This window comes from Neolamprologus brichardi, chromosome 16 (assembly GCF_056152115.1).
Source record: "Neolamprologus brichardi isolate AB-2024 chromosome 16, ASM5615211v1, whole genome shotgun sequence".
NCBI classification, from domain to species: Eukaryota; Metazoa; Chordata; class Actinopteri; order Cichliformes; family Cichlidae; genus Neolamprologus; species Neolamprologus brichardi.
The window spans coordinates 11,838,664-11,855,362 of NC_142119.1; the positions used below are offsets into that span (position 1 = coordinate 11,838,664).

General features: G+C 39.6%; 1 protein-coding gene across 2 annotated transcripts; it reads right to left on the reverse strand.

Moving 5' to 3' along the window:
• Positions 1–1,508: 1,508 nt before the first annotated feature.
• On the reverse strand, positions 1,509–16,122 carry dnajc10 (DnaJ (Hsp40) homolog, subfamily C, member 10). Of its 2 annotated transcripts, XM_035914403.2 has the most exons (26): positions 16,047–16,122; positions 15,156–15,258; positions 14,733–14,989; positions 14,453–14,615; positions 14,254–14,304; positions 13,234–13,316; positions 12,875–13,006; positions 12,191–12,284; positions 11,938–12,015; positions 11,696–11,739; positions 10,313–10,378; positions 9,785–9,850; positions 9,615–9,704; positions 9,373–9,483; positions 9,176–9,290; positions 8,807–8,934; positions 6,901–7,017; positions 6,708–6,809; positions 5,224–5,284; positions 4,622–4,716; positions 3,313–3,446; positions 3,077–3,130; positions 2,799–2,946; positions 2,486–2,608; positions 1,961–2,068; positions 1,509–1,886 (listed from the first exon to the last, which is right to left on the reverse strand). In XM_035914403.2, exons 3-26 carry the CDS (start codon positions 14,940–14,942, stop codon positions 1,875–1,877), a joined length of 2,385 nt encoding a protein of 794 aa, XP_035770296.2. In that variant the 5' UTR covers positions 14,943–14,989; positions 15,156–15,258; positions 16,047–16,122; the 3' UTR covers positions 1,509–1,874. The 2 variants fall into 2 exon arrangements, with proteins under 2 accessions (XP_035770296.2, XP_006806061.2); XM_006805998.2 differs by lacking the exon at positions 15,156–15,258.
• Between the last annotated feature and the right edge of the window lie 577 nt (positions 16,123–16,699).

Genomic DNA, 16,699 nt, shown 5'->3' on the forward strand with positions numbered 1-16,699 from the left:
CAAGACGTATATCCAGTTAATCCTGCTTTCTGACTCTTAGAATGACCAAATTGTATAAAATGGAAATAATGTTATATTAGGTATGAACCAAAATGAGTAAACCAATCAGGAAAGTGCTTACTGCAGTCAGAGCTGAGAGCCCTTTCCCCAAAGACTTCTACAGGGTTTTTCATGCAACAGGTATCACCCCCTGGTGGCCATAACAGGCATTACCTGAATTGGCTTTGCTTCTCAGAGCCAGAGGTTACATTCATCTTTTACACTATGGTGCAAATTAGCCAGATATAAGCATCACTGCTGCTTAGTAGATTTTTACTTTTGAGGTAGACTCTCACCTACTGCTACAGAGTTTCTCATGATCATCAAGAAATCTTTAATGTGAACCTGACCAGAGTTTCCCAGTGTGATCATCAGAGACAGATTAGATGAAAATTATATGCACAGAAACATTATTATCACCACCTTTTTCTGTCTTACCGAAGGCATGGATGAACTTTAGGCTTCAGTTCACAAGGCTAGCAGACCAGCTGCTATCTACAGCTTAATTTATTGAGTATAGTATAGTAGATGAGTTTTCTTCAGACCACATAATACAGAACTGTGACACAATGTAATGTTCTCATGGTAATGTAATGTGACTCAGGTCCGTTGTGGATAAGCCCGTGTTCTAAAAGTTGAATCAGTGCACAGGTTGTTTCCTGATCAACTCTTTGCTGGGGAAGTCACTGCACAGAGAAGCAACAGTGACACCTGCTGCCCTTCTTAAGATACACAACCATTACAAACCATTAAAAAGCTCCGAATTATTTCAATAGTTTGTTGTTTTTGTTTTTTTTATTTGTGTAAATTTTCCAAGAGCATAAGATAAATGCATCAATTTTATTTGTTTGTTTTTTACTGTAGGAATACATATTACATATAACAAGTAATTAATGATCTAATTAACTTTAACGCATTAACAGTATAAACCGTTGTTTTTTTTACTGAGGATTTCAGCGGGCACCCAATCTGTGATATATTCTGAGCTCTTTTCAGAAACTTTATAAACCCTGTCTGCACGTATTTATCTTGTCAATCCAACTTTTCTTAAGTTCCTGTCTCCTGCACAATTTTCAGCCAGATGACACAGTGAGTGAACAGTGACACCTGCTGGTCAAAGTGTGAATAACTAAGAAAACATCTGCAGCTGTGTGTTTACGTTCTGGAGTCGATACAGAGCATTGAGGTGGACGATTATGTTTTCAGCGGGGCTATTGCCACCTCATGTCCCTCTGGATGCACCCCTATCCAATCCCCAAAAACTCAGTTTGACACACAGAAAAGCAACAGTGTTGAGAAACCATGAGATTGAAATGCTTGGCACCTTTACTTGAGAAAAAAAAACAAAGTAATTGAAAGAGTTAATACTTTGTGATTATTTCTTTTTTCTGAATCTTGTCAACATCTTTGTAAACTTTGAATTTAACCTGCAGCGATGGTTGTAAAACTCACAGGGATGCACACACATCTAACAGAAACAAACCGTTTTATTCTCAAACAGTTTTTACATGAGCAATAAAATACAACACTATGTCAACATTTGGATCAGCGAGTGTGTGTGTATGTGTCAGTAACATGATCAATACACAGTGTCCCAAAGTTTTACTTCATAGAGTAAATAGAAACAATGGAGACAATTATAAACCAAACATAAACAAGGCAGAAGTGTTCAGTACATTCAGCACAGCAGGTAACAGTCAGTCCCAGTGTTCCAGCTGTAGCTTCTATAAAGGAGTGTTGACCGATTCATCATCTTGCTGGGCCAATCAAATTCACTTCTGTCTCTACCTGACCAATCAGGTGGCTCATCTTCCTCACAGTACCGCCCGCTTCCATCACAGCTCATCCTACAACATACAAACGTGTCAGACTCCAGTTCAGCGGCTGGGTTGATTTGTGCTTGAAGTTAACCGGCACTTACCTTTGGCTTATTGTGTAACCGTGGCAACAGCTGTTGTAGCCGCTGTCTGACGGTGTCAGCGATCACGTTAGCATCTCGGCTATTGATATGTTCTCCACTCTGTTCATGCTGTCAGAACACACACATTATAATCTTTTCCACTATTAAGTCAATCCATAACTGATTCTTTCCCATCAAATCTGATGATGAAGGCTGTGCTTTTTGCTTTTCTTTTTTTTTTTATAAAAGTAAACTGAGCTCTTTTTTTGGTGATGAATATAAAACATTAGATTATAAACCCTGCTTTTACTTTTTTAAATGGCATTTGATGGACAAACTGTTAGAATGGGGAAAAATCAGGAGTTGATTCCTAATTAACAAAAGTATTTGGAAGAAGACAGATTCACCAAAACAAAAGAAAAACAAACACATATAAAAAAAACTGAGGCATGGAGAAAAACATGGCAAGCAACACAACTTTTACAAAATAAAAAGAGGCTGTGTGTGTGTGCGTGTGTGTGTGTGTGTGTGCATGTGTGTGCTTACCCTCTTTTTCCCCAGGTATGGGTAAAATCTGACAGTTGGGTAGGCGGTGATTCCAGCTAACTGACAGGTCTGATGATGAGCCTGACAGTCAACTTTCCCTGCCCGGACCTCGCCTTTAAGCATCTGCCAATCGCACACACACACAAAAAGCATGACTGCAGGACTCTTGACTACAAGAAAACCATACTTTTAAGAAACTCTTAATTTGTGCTTCGTCCCACAGTCTGTTGGAGAAGTTTACTTTCGGTTTGTCTCATCAGTCACTGCAGAAAAAAAGCAACAAGATTCATGCAGAGAAGCAAAGTTTTCACACCCGAGCTAGGACCTCAAACTCCGGGGCAAAGTGTTGACAGGGTCCGCACCAGGGGGCATAAAAATCCAGGACCCAGTGATCCCGACCTGACAGAACCAGAGATCTGAAGGTCTCTGGAGTAAGGTCCACAGAGGCTCTGGGTAAAAAACTGTACACACAAGAGAATAACTCAACTATTAACACTGCACACGTCCCATTTCACTGGTTCTTTTACTGCAGAAAGGAAAAATAACCCTAAAGAAATACAGAAAGACAAGAAAAGGCAACTTGCATCTCACCTCAGTGCCCATGTTCTCAGTGAATGAGCATCTCTGTGCCAACCATTATAACTCCTACAGAGACAGGCAGGCGAAAAGGAAATCGGTAATCAATAATCTAAGTAAAAAGAAGATGTAAGAAGGTAAAACAAATAATTCTGATCATCTGATATGTTGTGATGAAACTCATATCCATATTCTCGTCTCCTGGGAATATTCATTTCCCGACATCTGAGCATGTAAAGTGAGTTACATACGTATAGCGATCTGGCTGCCGGCTGTTTCCAGGGTACAGGCGGATTTCTGGGTATGCTCTCACACTCTGGCTCTGACAGAACGACTGAAAGCGCTGACAGTCGACCGAACCGACCAGGATCTGACCTGAAAGCAGCTGGATGGAAACCAAGACAGCGTCAGGTTAGAGGCTGCTCTCTCCTTCTGATAGCTGAGTCCTGACCCTCTGTTTTCACCTGCTGATTTCTGTCACTTGCTTTAGGTTCATAAACAAAATCACAATGTTCCTGGTTTTCTTCACAAATTCACTGTTTTCTTGGAGTTGTGCAGATTCAGTCATAGGTATTAATTTTAAAACTGACATCTAAACTGAATTTCTTTCCTTTAAGGTTCATATATTGTTGGACCAGGGCACAATTTGGCTATTTTAACTGTTTAATAAATCGTATTCAAGCTTATGTTATACAATAAATATGGGTTTAAAGGAAAGAATCTCAGCTTAGTTTTTAGAAATATGCCATTAACTGTCAAGGACAGGTCATGCTGCAGAAACAAATCTATCAAAGAGAGAGCAGGAAAATTGTGAATGGCAAATTGAGACCTTTGTACATTCTGAAAACAAAATACCAAAAGTGTCTACTAAGGTTCATCTAAAGCCTACAACAGCAGAACAAGCTGGAGGCCGTGTCATGGCTCGAGCTTCCAGTGGCTCAGGGTCACTGAAGTTTGATCTCTACTGATCAGGTGACAGTAGAGTGAAGCAGCTAGATGACCTTTAAAGTTTATACAGCTCTCCTTCTTGTGTTCTTTCAGTTTGTGTCTATGGTCTATACAGTGGGGCAAAAAAGTATTTAGTCAGCCACCGATTGTGCAAGTTCCCCCACTTAAAATGATGACAGAGGTCAGTAATTTGCACCAGAGGTACACTTCAACTGTGAGAGACAGAATGTGAAAAATGTGCTCTTGAGAAGATCTGCATGGAGGAATGGGCCAAAATACCAGCTACTGTGTGTGCAAACCTGGTAAAGACCTATAGTAAACGTTTGACCTCTGTTATTGCCAACAAAGGTTATGTTACAAAGTATTGAGTTGTATTTTTGTTATTGACCAAATACTTATTTTCCACCCTGATTTACGAATAAATTCTTTACAAATCCTACCATGTGAATTCATGGATTTTTTTTTCACATTCTGTCTCTCACAGTTGAAGTGTACCTCTGGTGCAAATTACTGACCTCTGTCATCATTTTAAGTGGGGGAACTTGCACAATCGGTGGCTGACTAAATACTTTTTTGCCCCACTGTATATGGCACATGTAAAGTGAGTTATACCCGGGCCATGCGTCTCCATTCAGGCATCAGAGCCTGACAGGGACCACACCAGGGAGCGTAGAAATCTACCGCCCAGATCTGTCCTTCATCTCGACCTGCAGCAGAGAAACAGACCACTATGTTAGACTTTAACTTTATAATCCGGCCTCTATGGTGCTTTAAACTGAAAGATGGGAATGGGTACTTTTAATAAAACAGCAATTGCAGCTGTCAAGTTCTTTTACAACAGTGCTGTTCAAAGTCTTTGCAACTAGCCCTTTGTGCAAGAAGCGGTTTATTGTCACGGCCGTGGTTTAGGGGGTTAGGAAGCTCATCTTGTAACCGGAAGGCTGCCGGTTCGATCCTCAGCTCTGTCTTGGTCTTTGTGTCCTTGGGCAAGACACTTCACCTACGGCCTACTGGTGTTGGCCAGAGGGGCCGATGGTGCAACATGCCAGTCTCGCTTCTGTCAGCCTGCCCCAGGGCAGCTGTGGCTACAACTGTGTTTTGCCTCCACCAGTGTGTGAATGTGAGAGTGAATGAATAGCGGCTTGTAAAGCACTTTGAGGGTCTCGAAAAGCGCTATATAAATGCAATCCATTATTGTCAGGAGCAGGTTTTACCTTTAACTTTCTCTGTGAAGCTTGAAGGATCCAAAATCAGGACAGATGGATTAACCAGGTCCTGCAGAGAAAGAAAGAAGCCCTTTGTGATCTCACTGTCTTTTAAATACTCCACTTTGAGACCAAAGGCAACCAAAGGAAAACAACAATGAAAAAAAATTATACTATGCATCAAATATTATTTTGTAATAATATTGGCAGTGGTGATGAGCCCTTTAGCTGCAATGATTCACTGAGTAATTAAAAAAAATTGATCATAAAAAAATTTCTCAACACAAACTTTGCTTCGATGCTTTGGTTAATGCACGGCTCTGTATTGCACTGATGTGTTAAACGATATAAACGTGAGCGCTTAACACAGGTGTGACTAAAACAAGCCTTCAGAATAAATGTGTTTAGGAGCAGCGTGTGAATAAAAAGTCGGACAACATTAACCGCACGCAGGCCTCAGTTTTAAACAAAAACACTGATAACACAACAGCAGCAATGATGATGATGCTGGCAGTTTAACGTGGAGCCGGAGTCTGTTTACACACCACAAGGAGCAAAGAGACGGAGCCATTACCGAGACATTGAGCTCAGGTAGAATGAAAGAGAAACGTTTCTAGTGATGTAAACAGCAGGGTTGTTCCTGTGATCACCAATGGTAAAAGGAATTAATTTTTACTGGGGGAAAGCGAGCGGGAGTCCTTCATCAAACACCCGATCATCAAACTCTGATGTAAAGAAAAGCAAAGTTTGTAGCTGCTCCATCCACTGCCGTTTGTTTTACACAGAAAAATCTGCAGTGAATCTCCAGAAGTTGTATTAAAATGTTCAGATGAACCGTTAACTTCGTCCGAACCCATGTTCAGCTCTCTGAAGGCTGACAGCAGCCGTCCTATTTTAGATGGAAGCAATGCCTGCAGTTAACAGGGATCAGTCTAAAGGGGGACATGGGGTGTAAAAAACCATATAAACGTCAAGTGCCTTCATAAAACATTTCAGATTAAAGTGAAATAATATAAAATATTGTATTAATTAAATTGCACTAATATTTAAATATATAAGAATAAAAGCTTTTTTTTCACAAGCCAATAAAAATGTGTTTAATATATATATATATATATTTGCATTTAAGAAAGCATTTTCTTAAAAAAAAAAAAAAAGAAAAGAAATTAATATGGTATGCAAACCCAGCTAAAGGGTTTAGCTGGGTTTCTTCTTTTACATGCAGTGAAACTTTAAAATATTGCAATTTCCAAAATGGAAACCAATGAGCAGTTCATTCTGAAAGACCTGTAATCTCTTTTGAGTTTTTATTATTGCTCATAAATGAAACTCAAGTATTTCTTATCCGATTACTTGATTAGATTACATTTGAAAAAGATTACTCATTACAGCTGGAGCTGTAAATTTCTTAAAGGTACATTTTGACCAAACAGTGTACAGATGACAAAAATCCAGGCAAAGAAGAGCCATTTCAGTTGTATTTGATGTAGTACCTGTATAAACTCCAGGATGCCATCAGCTGAATGATGGCCTTCATATTCATGCACAGAAGAACCATTAAAGATCACTGTGGTGGGATACGCCTGAATATTATACTGAAAAAAGAGAAAAGTAAATTACTAATTGGTCGGCACATTTTAGCCTTAAGCTTAAAAATAAACAATATACACGGATGTGTGTGCTTACTCTAGAACAGAGGTTGTGATGGATGGTACAGTCCAAAGTGCCAAACTTCATCTGCCCAGCTAGCTGGATTGAAGCTTTTCTCAGTTCCGGCAGTAAAGCTCGACACGGGGGGCACCACTGCAGGCAAGAGCCAAATGTTTGTGAGGTTAAAAAGTAGCAATGACAATTCTGAATTCTTACCCAATGTTCAAATCTGAGCTACCAAGGCTTTAGGCCAGCGGTCCCCAACCTTTTTCGCGCCACGGACCGGTTTATGCCCGACAATATTTTCATGGACCGGCCTTTAAGGTGTCGCGGATAAATACAACAAAATAAAACTAGTACCGGTACCGAAAAAAAGAAAATTTATTCATAACACACGTGAAAAGACCAAGGAAAACCGAATAAACGCTAAAAACGATAACAAAATAATAAAAATAATAAAAATAATAAAATAACGCTGAAAACCGATAAAAACCCTGAAAACTATATATTTCACACCTGAGCCTCAATTCTCCCGGCCCGGTACCAAATGACTCACGGACCAGTACCGGTCCGAGGCCCGGGGGTTGGGGACCGCTGTTTTAGGCTGTCGGTGGTCGTTATCACGTCAGTAGTTTGGTTTTTAACTAGTGCTATTTACAAACTTCAGTTTTCACAAAGTGGTAATAGATTAAAACTGATTTTAAGTCCCATTTTCTCACTTTTGGTTTTTAATGTTTTTACTACGGTTGACAAAGCTTGATTAATTAACCCTTGTTCACACAGCGGTCTCAGTGTTTCAGGGTCTTTCTTGCCTCTTACAACATCACAATGCTCCCACAAAGTGGTCCATAGTAAGTGACTGTTTGTGTTGTAGGTGTAGCACCACCACCAGCCCTGAAGTTACACAAGAACTCTGACTGGCTGCATCCTCAGTGCCAAAAACATTTGGCGCAACCAGCAGATTACTCTTGTGCTTGTGCTACGTTTGGTCCCTTAGCTCATAGCTCAGTCACACTAGAATAAAAATAGTATTAAACTGTCAAACCTTGCAATTATAAAATAAATAAAAAATAACAGTGATTGCATTGAATATTGTTTGCAACTGAAGAATGCACAAATAGCTTGCCTGGTGGGAGACGTGTCTCCAAACAATCCCAGTCCAGCTCAGACTGGATGCAGTCACATGAAGCTACATCAGGGTCAAAAGCTATTTCAAAGTGAAATTCTGATATTTTTTATATTTAAAAAATAAAAAAATATGATTTTTTTTCTTTAATAAGTATTTTACTTTAAATAAATTACTTGTTTTCATTAATTTCTTTTTTTGGGCTTCAAATAAATTTTTTTTCACTTTCAGACTCTTGATCCTGATTTTGTGTTGTGACAGATTTCCAAAGCTTTGCAAATAACTCCGTCTAAAAGACAATGCAATCAACGTGAGTCAATCTGGACTGATAAGAGTAACTTGCCTCATCGATTGGCTTTTATCAATGTTTTACAGTCAATTGTCACATTATCACAGCTGTGTGTAACTTCCTCAGTCGCATTCAGCCAAATACTCCCTGTTTCTAATGAAAACACGACAAAATATCAACGCTTAGAAGAAAGAGAACAGTATGGATATATTTTACAATTTATTTACTGGTTGTTCCAAAGTGGTTTACACTTTGTATTTTAGTCACTGAAGCAACTTTAGGTTTAGACTACTATAATCTCGGAATATTTAATCAACTAAAACTAAAAGATTTAGATGCAACAACTACAAACTCTTTTGTAGTGAATCAAATGTAAATAAATAAATAAAGGAAGAGTTTGTTGTTCACTTTTGAGGTCACAGCTTAATAAATCATTTTAACCACTAAAATAACCACTCAGTTGAAAATCTGCCAACAAAAGATAAAGCACAACATCATAATTGTGATTAAAGTAGTCAAATACAAACCGGAGCGAAGAAGTCGACGAGCCACGGCTCCTTTCTGTCTGAAGGAAAGTTGTCCGGCCCCAGAGTGGTGACAAAAGCTCGAACGCTGTCCCTCGCAAAACCCACAATATTGTACAACACATCTTTGCCTACACAAAACACACGAGTTAATGCAGATGAGCAAATCTTTGCAAACTGGCTCCTCAAATAATAACATGAGCCCTTTTTTGGAACTCCTCTATCCTTGTAACCTTGTAACAAACTGCTAGTTGGACAAGTACATGTCCTCCTCAAACATGCAGAGATATTCAAACTAATTTAAACAAATAAAATGCAAATGGAGAGCAACATGGGAATACAGCAGAAGTACAATCCAAATGTAGTACTGACCATGGTGGATCTCAAAGTCGTGGATTCCCAGTCCTTTAAAAACAGCCATACATGGTTTATGAATGTAAAGAGACTGACACAGCTCTGAGTCCGCTATACAGTCCACTCTGCCAACCTGGAAGGACAAACAGTCAGTCAGACATACAGGCAGACAGATACATGCAGAGACACGCACAGACAGTCAGATAGACAGATACCTGTATGTGGTCATTTCGGAGGAAAGCTTGTAGCTTCTTGTACTCGTTGGAGGCAGAGTTTTTGTTACCAAATGTAAAACTGATTAACCAGCGATGATGGGCCAATTTACTCTGGACGAAACAAGTTACACTGCATCAGAACAATTTTACATTGTACTTCTGTATTATATTGAATTACGCTGTAATACAATACAAGTAATTGTATTATGCACAGGTGGACTGTGCATCTGAAGTCAGAATACCTGGAAACTGTCGCTGGTGAGAAGTTCCAAATCAGGTAGATGGTTGATGACCTGATTATAAATTTCTTTACTGTCCAGAGTATTCAGCCACTGAAACACATACACATAGAGTCAGTATTCCAGTACTATACACAGTATTAACACAGACAGTAGTGTGTTCTTTGTCTTACAAGTACACTGCCTGGTTTATTCAAAGCACTTCCAGGTGGGAATAAAGCAGTTGCTCCACTGGTCACCTGAAACACAACAGAAAGATCAGCCAAGCAGCCGATACTGCTGGAAATAACTCAATCAGTCTAAAGTCAGTTCTAAGCAGAGCACTATGTGTTGACAAAATATCGCCCTCCCTCCTGGCTGTAGCTCAGGGGGTATTGCAGGTCCTCTACTAATTTACTAATTGGAAGGTTTGGTTTGTTCCCTAGTTGCTCCAGTCTGCATGTCAAACTATTCTTGGGTAAAATACTGAACACCACGTTGTTGTCTCATTGGAGTGTGAATGTGTGAAAAAAGCATGTATGAATGGGTGAACGAGGCATGCTGTATAAAGTGCTTTGAGTGCTGAGGTAAAGTAGAAAAGCACTACGTAGAAACCATTTACCCCCATCTTTGCAGATGATACTCTCACTTACATTGTATATAAACCCAACTACACAGATATCTCATGTAAGTACCATTACTATAGTACTTCTGACCCTTACCTGGAAACTTGCACAGATCTGTTCATCTGTTGTGCAGTCCATCCATCCCACCTTAACTAGACCATCCTACATTCAGACACAAACACTTAGCAGTTATAAAGAGATCAAACAGGCGCTGTAGTATTTATTACAACACATACATCAGCATCACAGCTACTAATAAACTTGTCATGATAGAACTACAAATAAAAGTTCGATTTTTTTTTTAAGATTTTTAACATTACGTTACAAATGAAACATAACTTGAGGATAGTGAGCTACCTTTATAGGATTCAATCAGATTGCCTACACGACACTAACTGTGATAGGTCTGTCGGTCACACACAGACATTGTTTACAAGGCTGTTCCTCGCAGCTATTAGATTGGACGTCCTCACTTCAACAGGTTAGAGGACAAATGCACGAAGATGACACACAACCCCTCAGAGAAAACATTTGCCTGTCATTCATCGGCCCCAAATAAAGCTTATCATTTGAAAAATATAAAGAGCCACACAGCAACACTGTGGTTAGACACACGGTCTCTTTGGTGACACATTCACATAAGTAGAATTTAGCCTTTAAGCCTTTTTTTGTCTTTGTCTTTCGTGTAGGACAGTGTTAACATTGTTAGTGACATATATCCTCAAGGCCCTTTCACATGGGACGCAACATGTGCTGCGCTGACCGCTAACTAGAGCGAAGGACCCAAATTTTGTGCTGTGCTGACCGTTGTGCTCTGCCTGTACATCTTTTTTTTGCAGCCATTTTACGTGTAGTAAGATGCCTCTGCTCCTTGTCATTTCAAAATATCTCTCTCTGACTTTTCTCTCTTCTCAAGTACTTTAAGAGAAAAAAAATGACCACTTCAAGTGTTTGAAAATTTCTAAATCCATCCAGGGCCAATTTAACCTATCCCATAAAACACATCTGCTGTGTGTCTGTGATATCACATCTCTAAAGCAGTTTTGTTCTGTTCTTCACACAGCTTCAAATGACATAAAATCTGAATGATCGTTAGAAGCAGAGCATGTGGTCTGCACCGGGCCTTATAATTTGACTAGATTCTCTCTGTGCTTAATTTACTGTCCTCCTTATCTGCTCCATGCAGCTTGAAGCAACTTCGATAAAAAATATTTTATGTAAATGATGTGGCGCACAAAGCAGATTCAGGGATTCTTCTGAATCACACTGCAGTGTGTCTGGTGGAATTTAAGCATTTCTCTGAGTGGGTATTTCAGGTGTAAGAGTCATGGGTCTGGGAGACTGAAAACCAAAGCTGCGTGCCCCTCCCTGCATGGCTTTATAAAATGGCTCAAATCTTTAAAGTGAATTCATTCATTCAGCAGAAACAACATGTCTCTGTGATAAACAGCTGCAAAAACATTACTGCTGTTGTCTCACCAACATTCCTGCCAGCTTCTGTCTCGTTCTTGGCTCCAGGCAATCTGAAAAAGAGACAAACACCATTTATTTTAAACAACAAGCTTGATAACACCAGTACACTCTGTGTGTCCACGTATCAGAGCACGTGGTTATGTAGACTGATTTGTGACACATCTGCCTGTCTTTTCATAAAGAGTCTTGTATGTGTGTCTATGTGTGTGTTAGCATGCAAAAAAAAGCTGACTGTGCACATGTGTTACCTCCACTGTCAGAGCAGAAGGTGATCAGCCAGCCGAGCCCTGACGAGAACGCGCTCTCTATCTCGCTGAACACGTTACCTGGAAAAAAAACATTAGCGGTAAGTATAGGATGAGGAATAAACTCGAACAACAGAAAAACTCTCCACAGACTGTATTTCAGTGAAAGTTTAGCCAGACTGGTCGCTAACACAAAGTTAGCTCATCTCAATCAAGAAGAAAAATGTGAGCTGTGTGGTCGCGGGTTGTAGTTCACCTTGCCAGAGCTGAGTGATGGTTGTAGTGATGAACTGCATGGAGAAGCGAACCAGGTTGTCTCTATTGCGCTCCCCATTGAATTTCTCTGGTCTCTACAGAAATGCAAAGAATTGATAAGAAATTATAAGAAACAAAACATGGAACATGTTAAATAAAGCTTTCAAACAGTGAGCACAAACTTTTATGTCTGGGTTTTACTTTGTGAATGTGTGAATGCACAAACTCATCAGAAATAACTACTCGGCTGTCGGGTCTCCATCTGTCTGTCTCCGCATCCACAACAGAGTGCAATCAAAGCTATACACGGTTCTCCAACAGCATCAGTAGTTGAAGTAAATGTACCCTTGAATGAGAACGTGCTCACTGATTTTCCTTAACATGCACTTTTTGTTTAGTGTAAACAAACAAAGGAGGCAAAGGATAAATAAGCTGTTTGCCTATCATAGGAAAAGTTAAATTATGGACTAACACTGGTAACTGTATACAACTGGTTTCAAGCTTTTGTCATTACTTTGATGAGTCTGTTAAACTCATTTATCGACGTTAGATTGAAACTTTTAGCTGGTGCCTGCTCAGGTTTGTAGTGTTCAGGTGCTTGAGCTAACTCAGTATGTGCATGTACTACATTCATTTTTCAAAGTTGAGCTATATGCATTTTTGCTACAAAAAGCAGCAAACACACCTGTCCTGATCTGTATATGTACAGACTGGGGTAGCTGTTGATGCCCTTCCTCCTGCAGAGATGATTGTTGTCTCCACAGTTCACCGCTCCAATCCTGATCACACCATCCATCTCCTTGGCAAAATCCCTCCACTGTGACATGCAAAGGTCAAAGCAAACAGACACGTACATATTTTAGTAACTCACTCTGTCTGACACAGAGTCTAACTCTGTCTATGTGATTATTATCAAGTTACAACTTGAGCAAGAAACTAACAAAACCAGGAATGTTTTTCTAACAGAGAACACAGAAGAAAACAAAATCATAAAAGGGTGCAAGACTGAGGATGTGTGTTTAGTGTGTTTCTTGTATATGTTACCGTCGGAGCCAGCTGGTGACAGTGGGAGCATCGTGGGAAATAGAAGTTGATGAACCAGATTTCTCCAGAGTTCACTGCTGCTTCTGAAGCAGACACACAGACACGTCAGTCACTACCTGTTTACGCTCTTGTTTCTCACACGGTGTTTGTGTCGTGGTGCCTTTGAAATCCTTTTACTGATAAGAGTGGGATAAAACTGCAGTTTGGAGAAAGCTGCACAGCTGTTCTGCTTTATGCTAAGGTCTGAAGACTTACAGGAAAAAAGGTTTACGGCACATATATACACACAAAAAAAACAGACAGCAAATAGCAGTTATTCTGGAGTTTGACCAGCCATTCCCAAACTTGACAAGTTTAAATTGTACCCTGCAGGTCACCCAAAACTAAAATCAAACAAGATAACCATTAAACATTCCCTTTGTGTTTTCACTTTGATTTGCTGCTGACAGGTTTACTTCCAGATTAGGCTCTTTGTGTCTGATGACAAGATATGAAATAAGTTCAGGATAAAAAAACATTTGAGAACCAATCCAGCATGCAAGACAAACAACTGAGACCCTTATCACTCATGAGCAGAGAGTTTGAAGTCAGAAGAAGACAAAGACATCCGTCATGAAAGAATGGAACCTGATGTCTATGTGACAGTGGGTAGGACTATTACAATACTGAAGTTAATTATGCAATGTATGATGTCTGTCATTAAACAAGAACAACATCTGCATGGAACTCAATATGACTGACTCCAACCGAGTGACAAAAACTGAAAATAAAACAGTAGTCAGGAGGTGTGAAAATAAAGAAGAGATTGTACTAATGACTGAGACATAAAGACAACTCCCATTATTTCTCCTCAAAAATATTTCAAAAGCCAATCAAAATAAATTTGAGAAATCTTTAAATTTACATAGTTCTTACGTGTTGGCTTTTTCTGAAAGGAAAACATCAAACAATCGAAAAAAGATGAAGGTTTTTCTCATTTGTACACTAAAGCAAAAACAGAATATGTTTTATATATCTTACCAAAGTCTCCACTGTCCAGCGTGATGATCTCCAAATCATCGTCATATATACCTGGACAGAAAGACAAACAATACTGAACAACTCTTTGTTCACAGCAGAGCTAGCTATTCTTTTCTTTTTACAATATCCTCATAAAACGATTTCTATACAAACAATTATAAAAACATTCAAGTGTTGTAACATCCCATTGGTTACTTACCAAAGTCATATCTGTAGTAGTTCCAGCTCTCATAGCGTCCGCCCTGCTGCTCGTCCAGCCCTTTTTCTCCATATTTATCATATTTCTTTCTCAGGTCTTCATCCTTCAGAACTTCATAGGCACGATTGACCTGCAGGAACTTCTCGTGGGCTGAGGGGTCACCCTGAAATAGTTGATAAGCATCAGTTTTGTCAGGGTTTCATAGAGACGCGACAGATATCAGAGAATTACAGTGTCATTTTTTTGTGTTTCTGGATTGTGGTTTGTCTGCGTAACTCACAGGGTTTTTGTCAGGGTGCATGGTGAGCGCCAGCTGCTTAAAGGCCCGTCGTATCTCTTTGGTCGTCGCTTCCCTGCTGACTCCCAGCAATTCATAGTAGTCCTGGCCCTCTGCCCAAACTGCCACCAAAAGGACGGTGAGGAGCATCGGCAGCACCGTAAGCCAGATGGACCGAGGGTGTTGGGCCCTTAGGGCAATCCTGTGCGCCATCAGGAATGTTCCTTCAATGAGTCAACAAGCAGCCGCAACTAAAGGAACTGGGGCAGAAAGACACAAAGATCAGTTCTAAATACCCTGTCCACCCAACCCTGTAGCCATTACCATCCCCTTGCCTCACTAATATCACAGTAAGTAAGGCAAACAGCTTCTTTCCACAGCAAGAAAAAAACAAATACAGTCACCACAGGAGAGCCAGCATGTCACCTTAGGAGTGTCGTTTACATATGTGGCCTGTTTGGATTGGCTTAAAGGATGGAAGCATTATCTCTACTTTTACATGGCCTCGGGCTTTTGAAGGACAAGTGGTCTGCAGACAAAAGAAAGAGGAGCATTTTTTTTACACCGTTGTCTTTTGCATTGCAGTTTCCTGCACCTTGAACTATTCAAACAGTTGCTTTGATATCCGCAGATTTCTTCCCTGTTTTCAGGGTCACTCCAGGAGGATCGCCTACTTTTATGGTACAACAGTTTTCCTCGAGAAAAAGGAACATACTACAACATATTTAATTTTACATCTTACACAAACAAAAAACACAAATTTAAATGAAAGCTGCATCTGCTTCCACGAAGCTGCCTTTTAATTAAATGGTAATTACATTTGATAAACGGTAGCTTTCAAAGTAAAAGCCTCTATTTCTCTATTCTTGAGCAGAAACAGAGCATCCATGTAGATTTGGGAACTGTTTACGAGATTAAGGGAGAAATAAATAGCAATAATAGCACTCAGATATTTTAATCAAAATTCCAGAAGATTCTGAAAAACAAGCCTAGTGAAAAATATTTTTCTTGATACAGTAGAAGAAGCCAAAAAGGCGATACATCAAAGTACATGCATTGCTGGGTGTGCACAGAGGAAAAAGGAAAATAAAACATTTCTGTTAGGTTTCCTAGCTCTTCATAAGGACCCCTGAGACAAGCTAAGCTAACAGCCAGACAACATCAACTATTCCTGTTACAACTTGCTCAGCTAACTAGCTCGTTAGCTTCACTTCGACATGGAGCTGTTTGCTGTCTTATTGGTGAAGCAAAAGCCAATATTGATGTAATATTTAGCAGACATTTCAATATTAATTTTTAATGCGTCGGCTTTGTTACCTTTAAAGAGTCCCAACTTCCAAAAGTCTGGAGATGAAGATCCGCATCAGCATCCGGCTCGGACCCGGCATCAAGTTGCACACAACAGCCCAAGCTGCTTCCGCTTACTGTGCTTCATAATAAAGGTCGTGCAGCTAAACGGTACACTCTGAGTCTCACACAGACAAAACTAAAACTATATGTATGTTCAGAAAGCCACTCGCTAATCTAATTTCATTGTGTTATTCTGTTAATGATGGCCTGTTCCACCCACCAGCTAGCGTTATAATTTTATTTTGATAACAGAACTCTACGCTACCGGATACGTCTTGGTTGTCTGTAGAACAAATATTTAACAGTATTTGCCACATATTGATGACGTTCACGCAAATGGTGTGTTCGTTCGTCGGTGGATGTGCGATCCCAATGCTTCCAAAACTTTTCCATGGAATTTCAGTGTCCGGAAAAAAATTATGAGATAAAATTTCTTATGCATAATTAAAATAAAGTAATCAAATGGGGGAAATATAACTTCAATTAAAAACGTTGATTTAGTTACTAGATCAATGCATTTTAGTTATTCTTGAACTTTTGGTTAATTGATCAGCAATCCAACCTTCTAATATTTCACAACATATTTGTTTTCTAGCATTCCTTGTGTTTATAACACTATA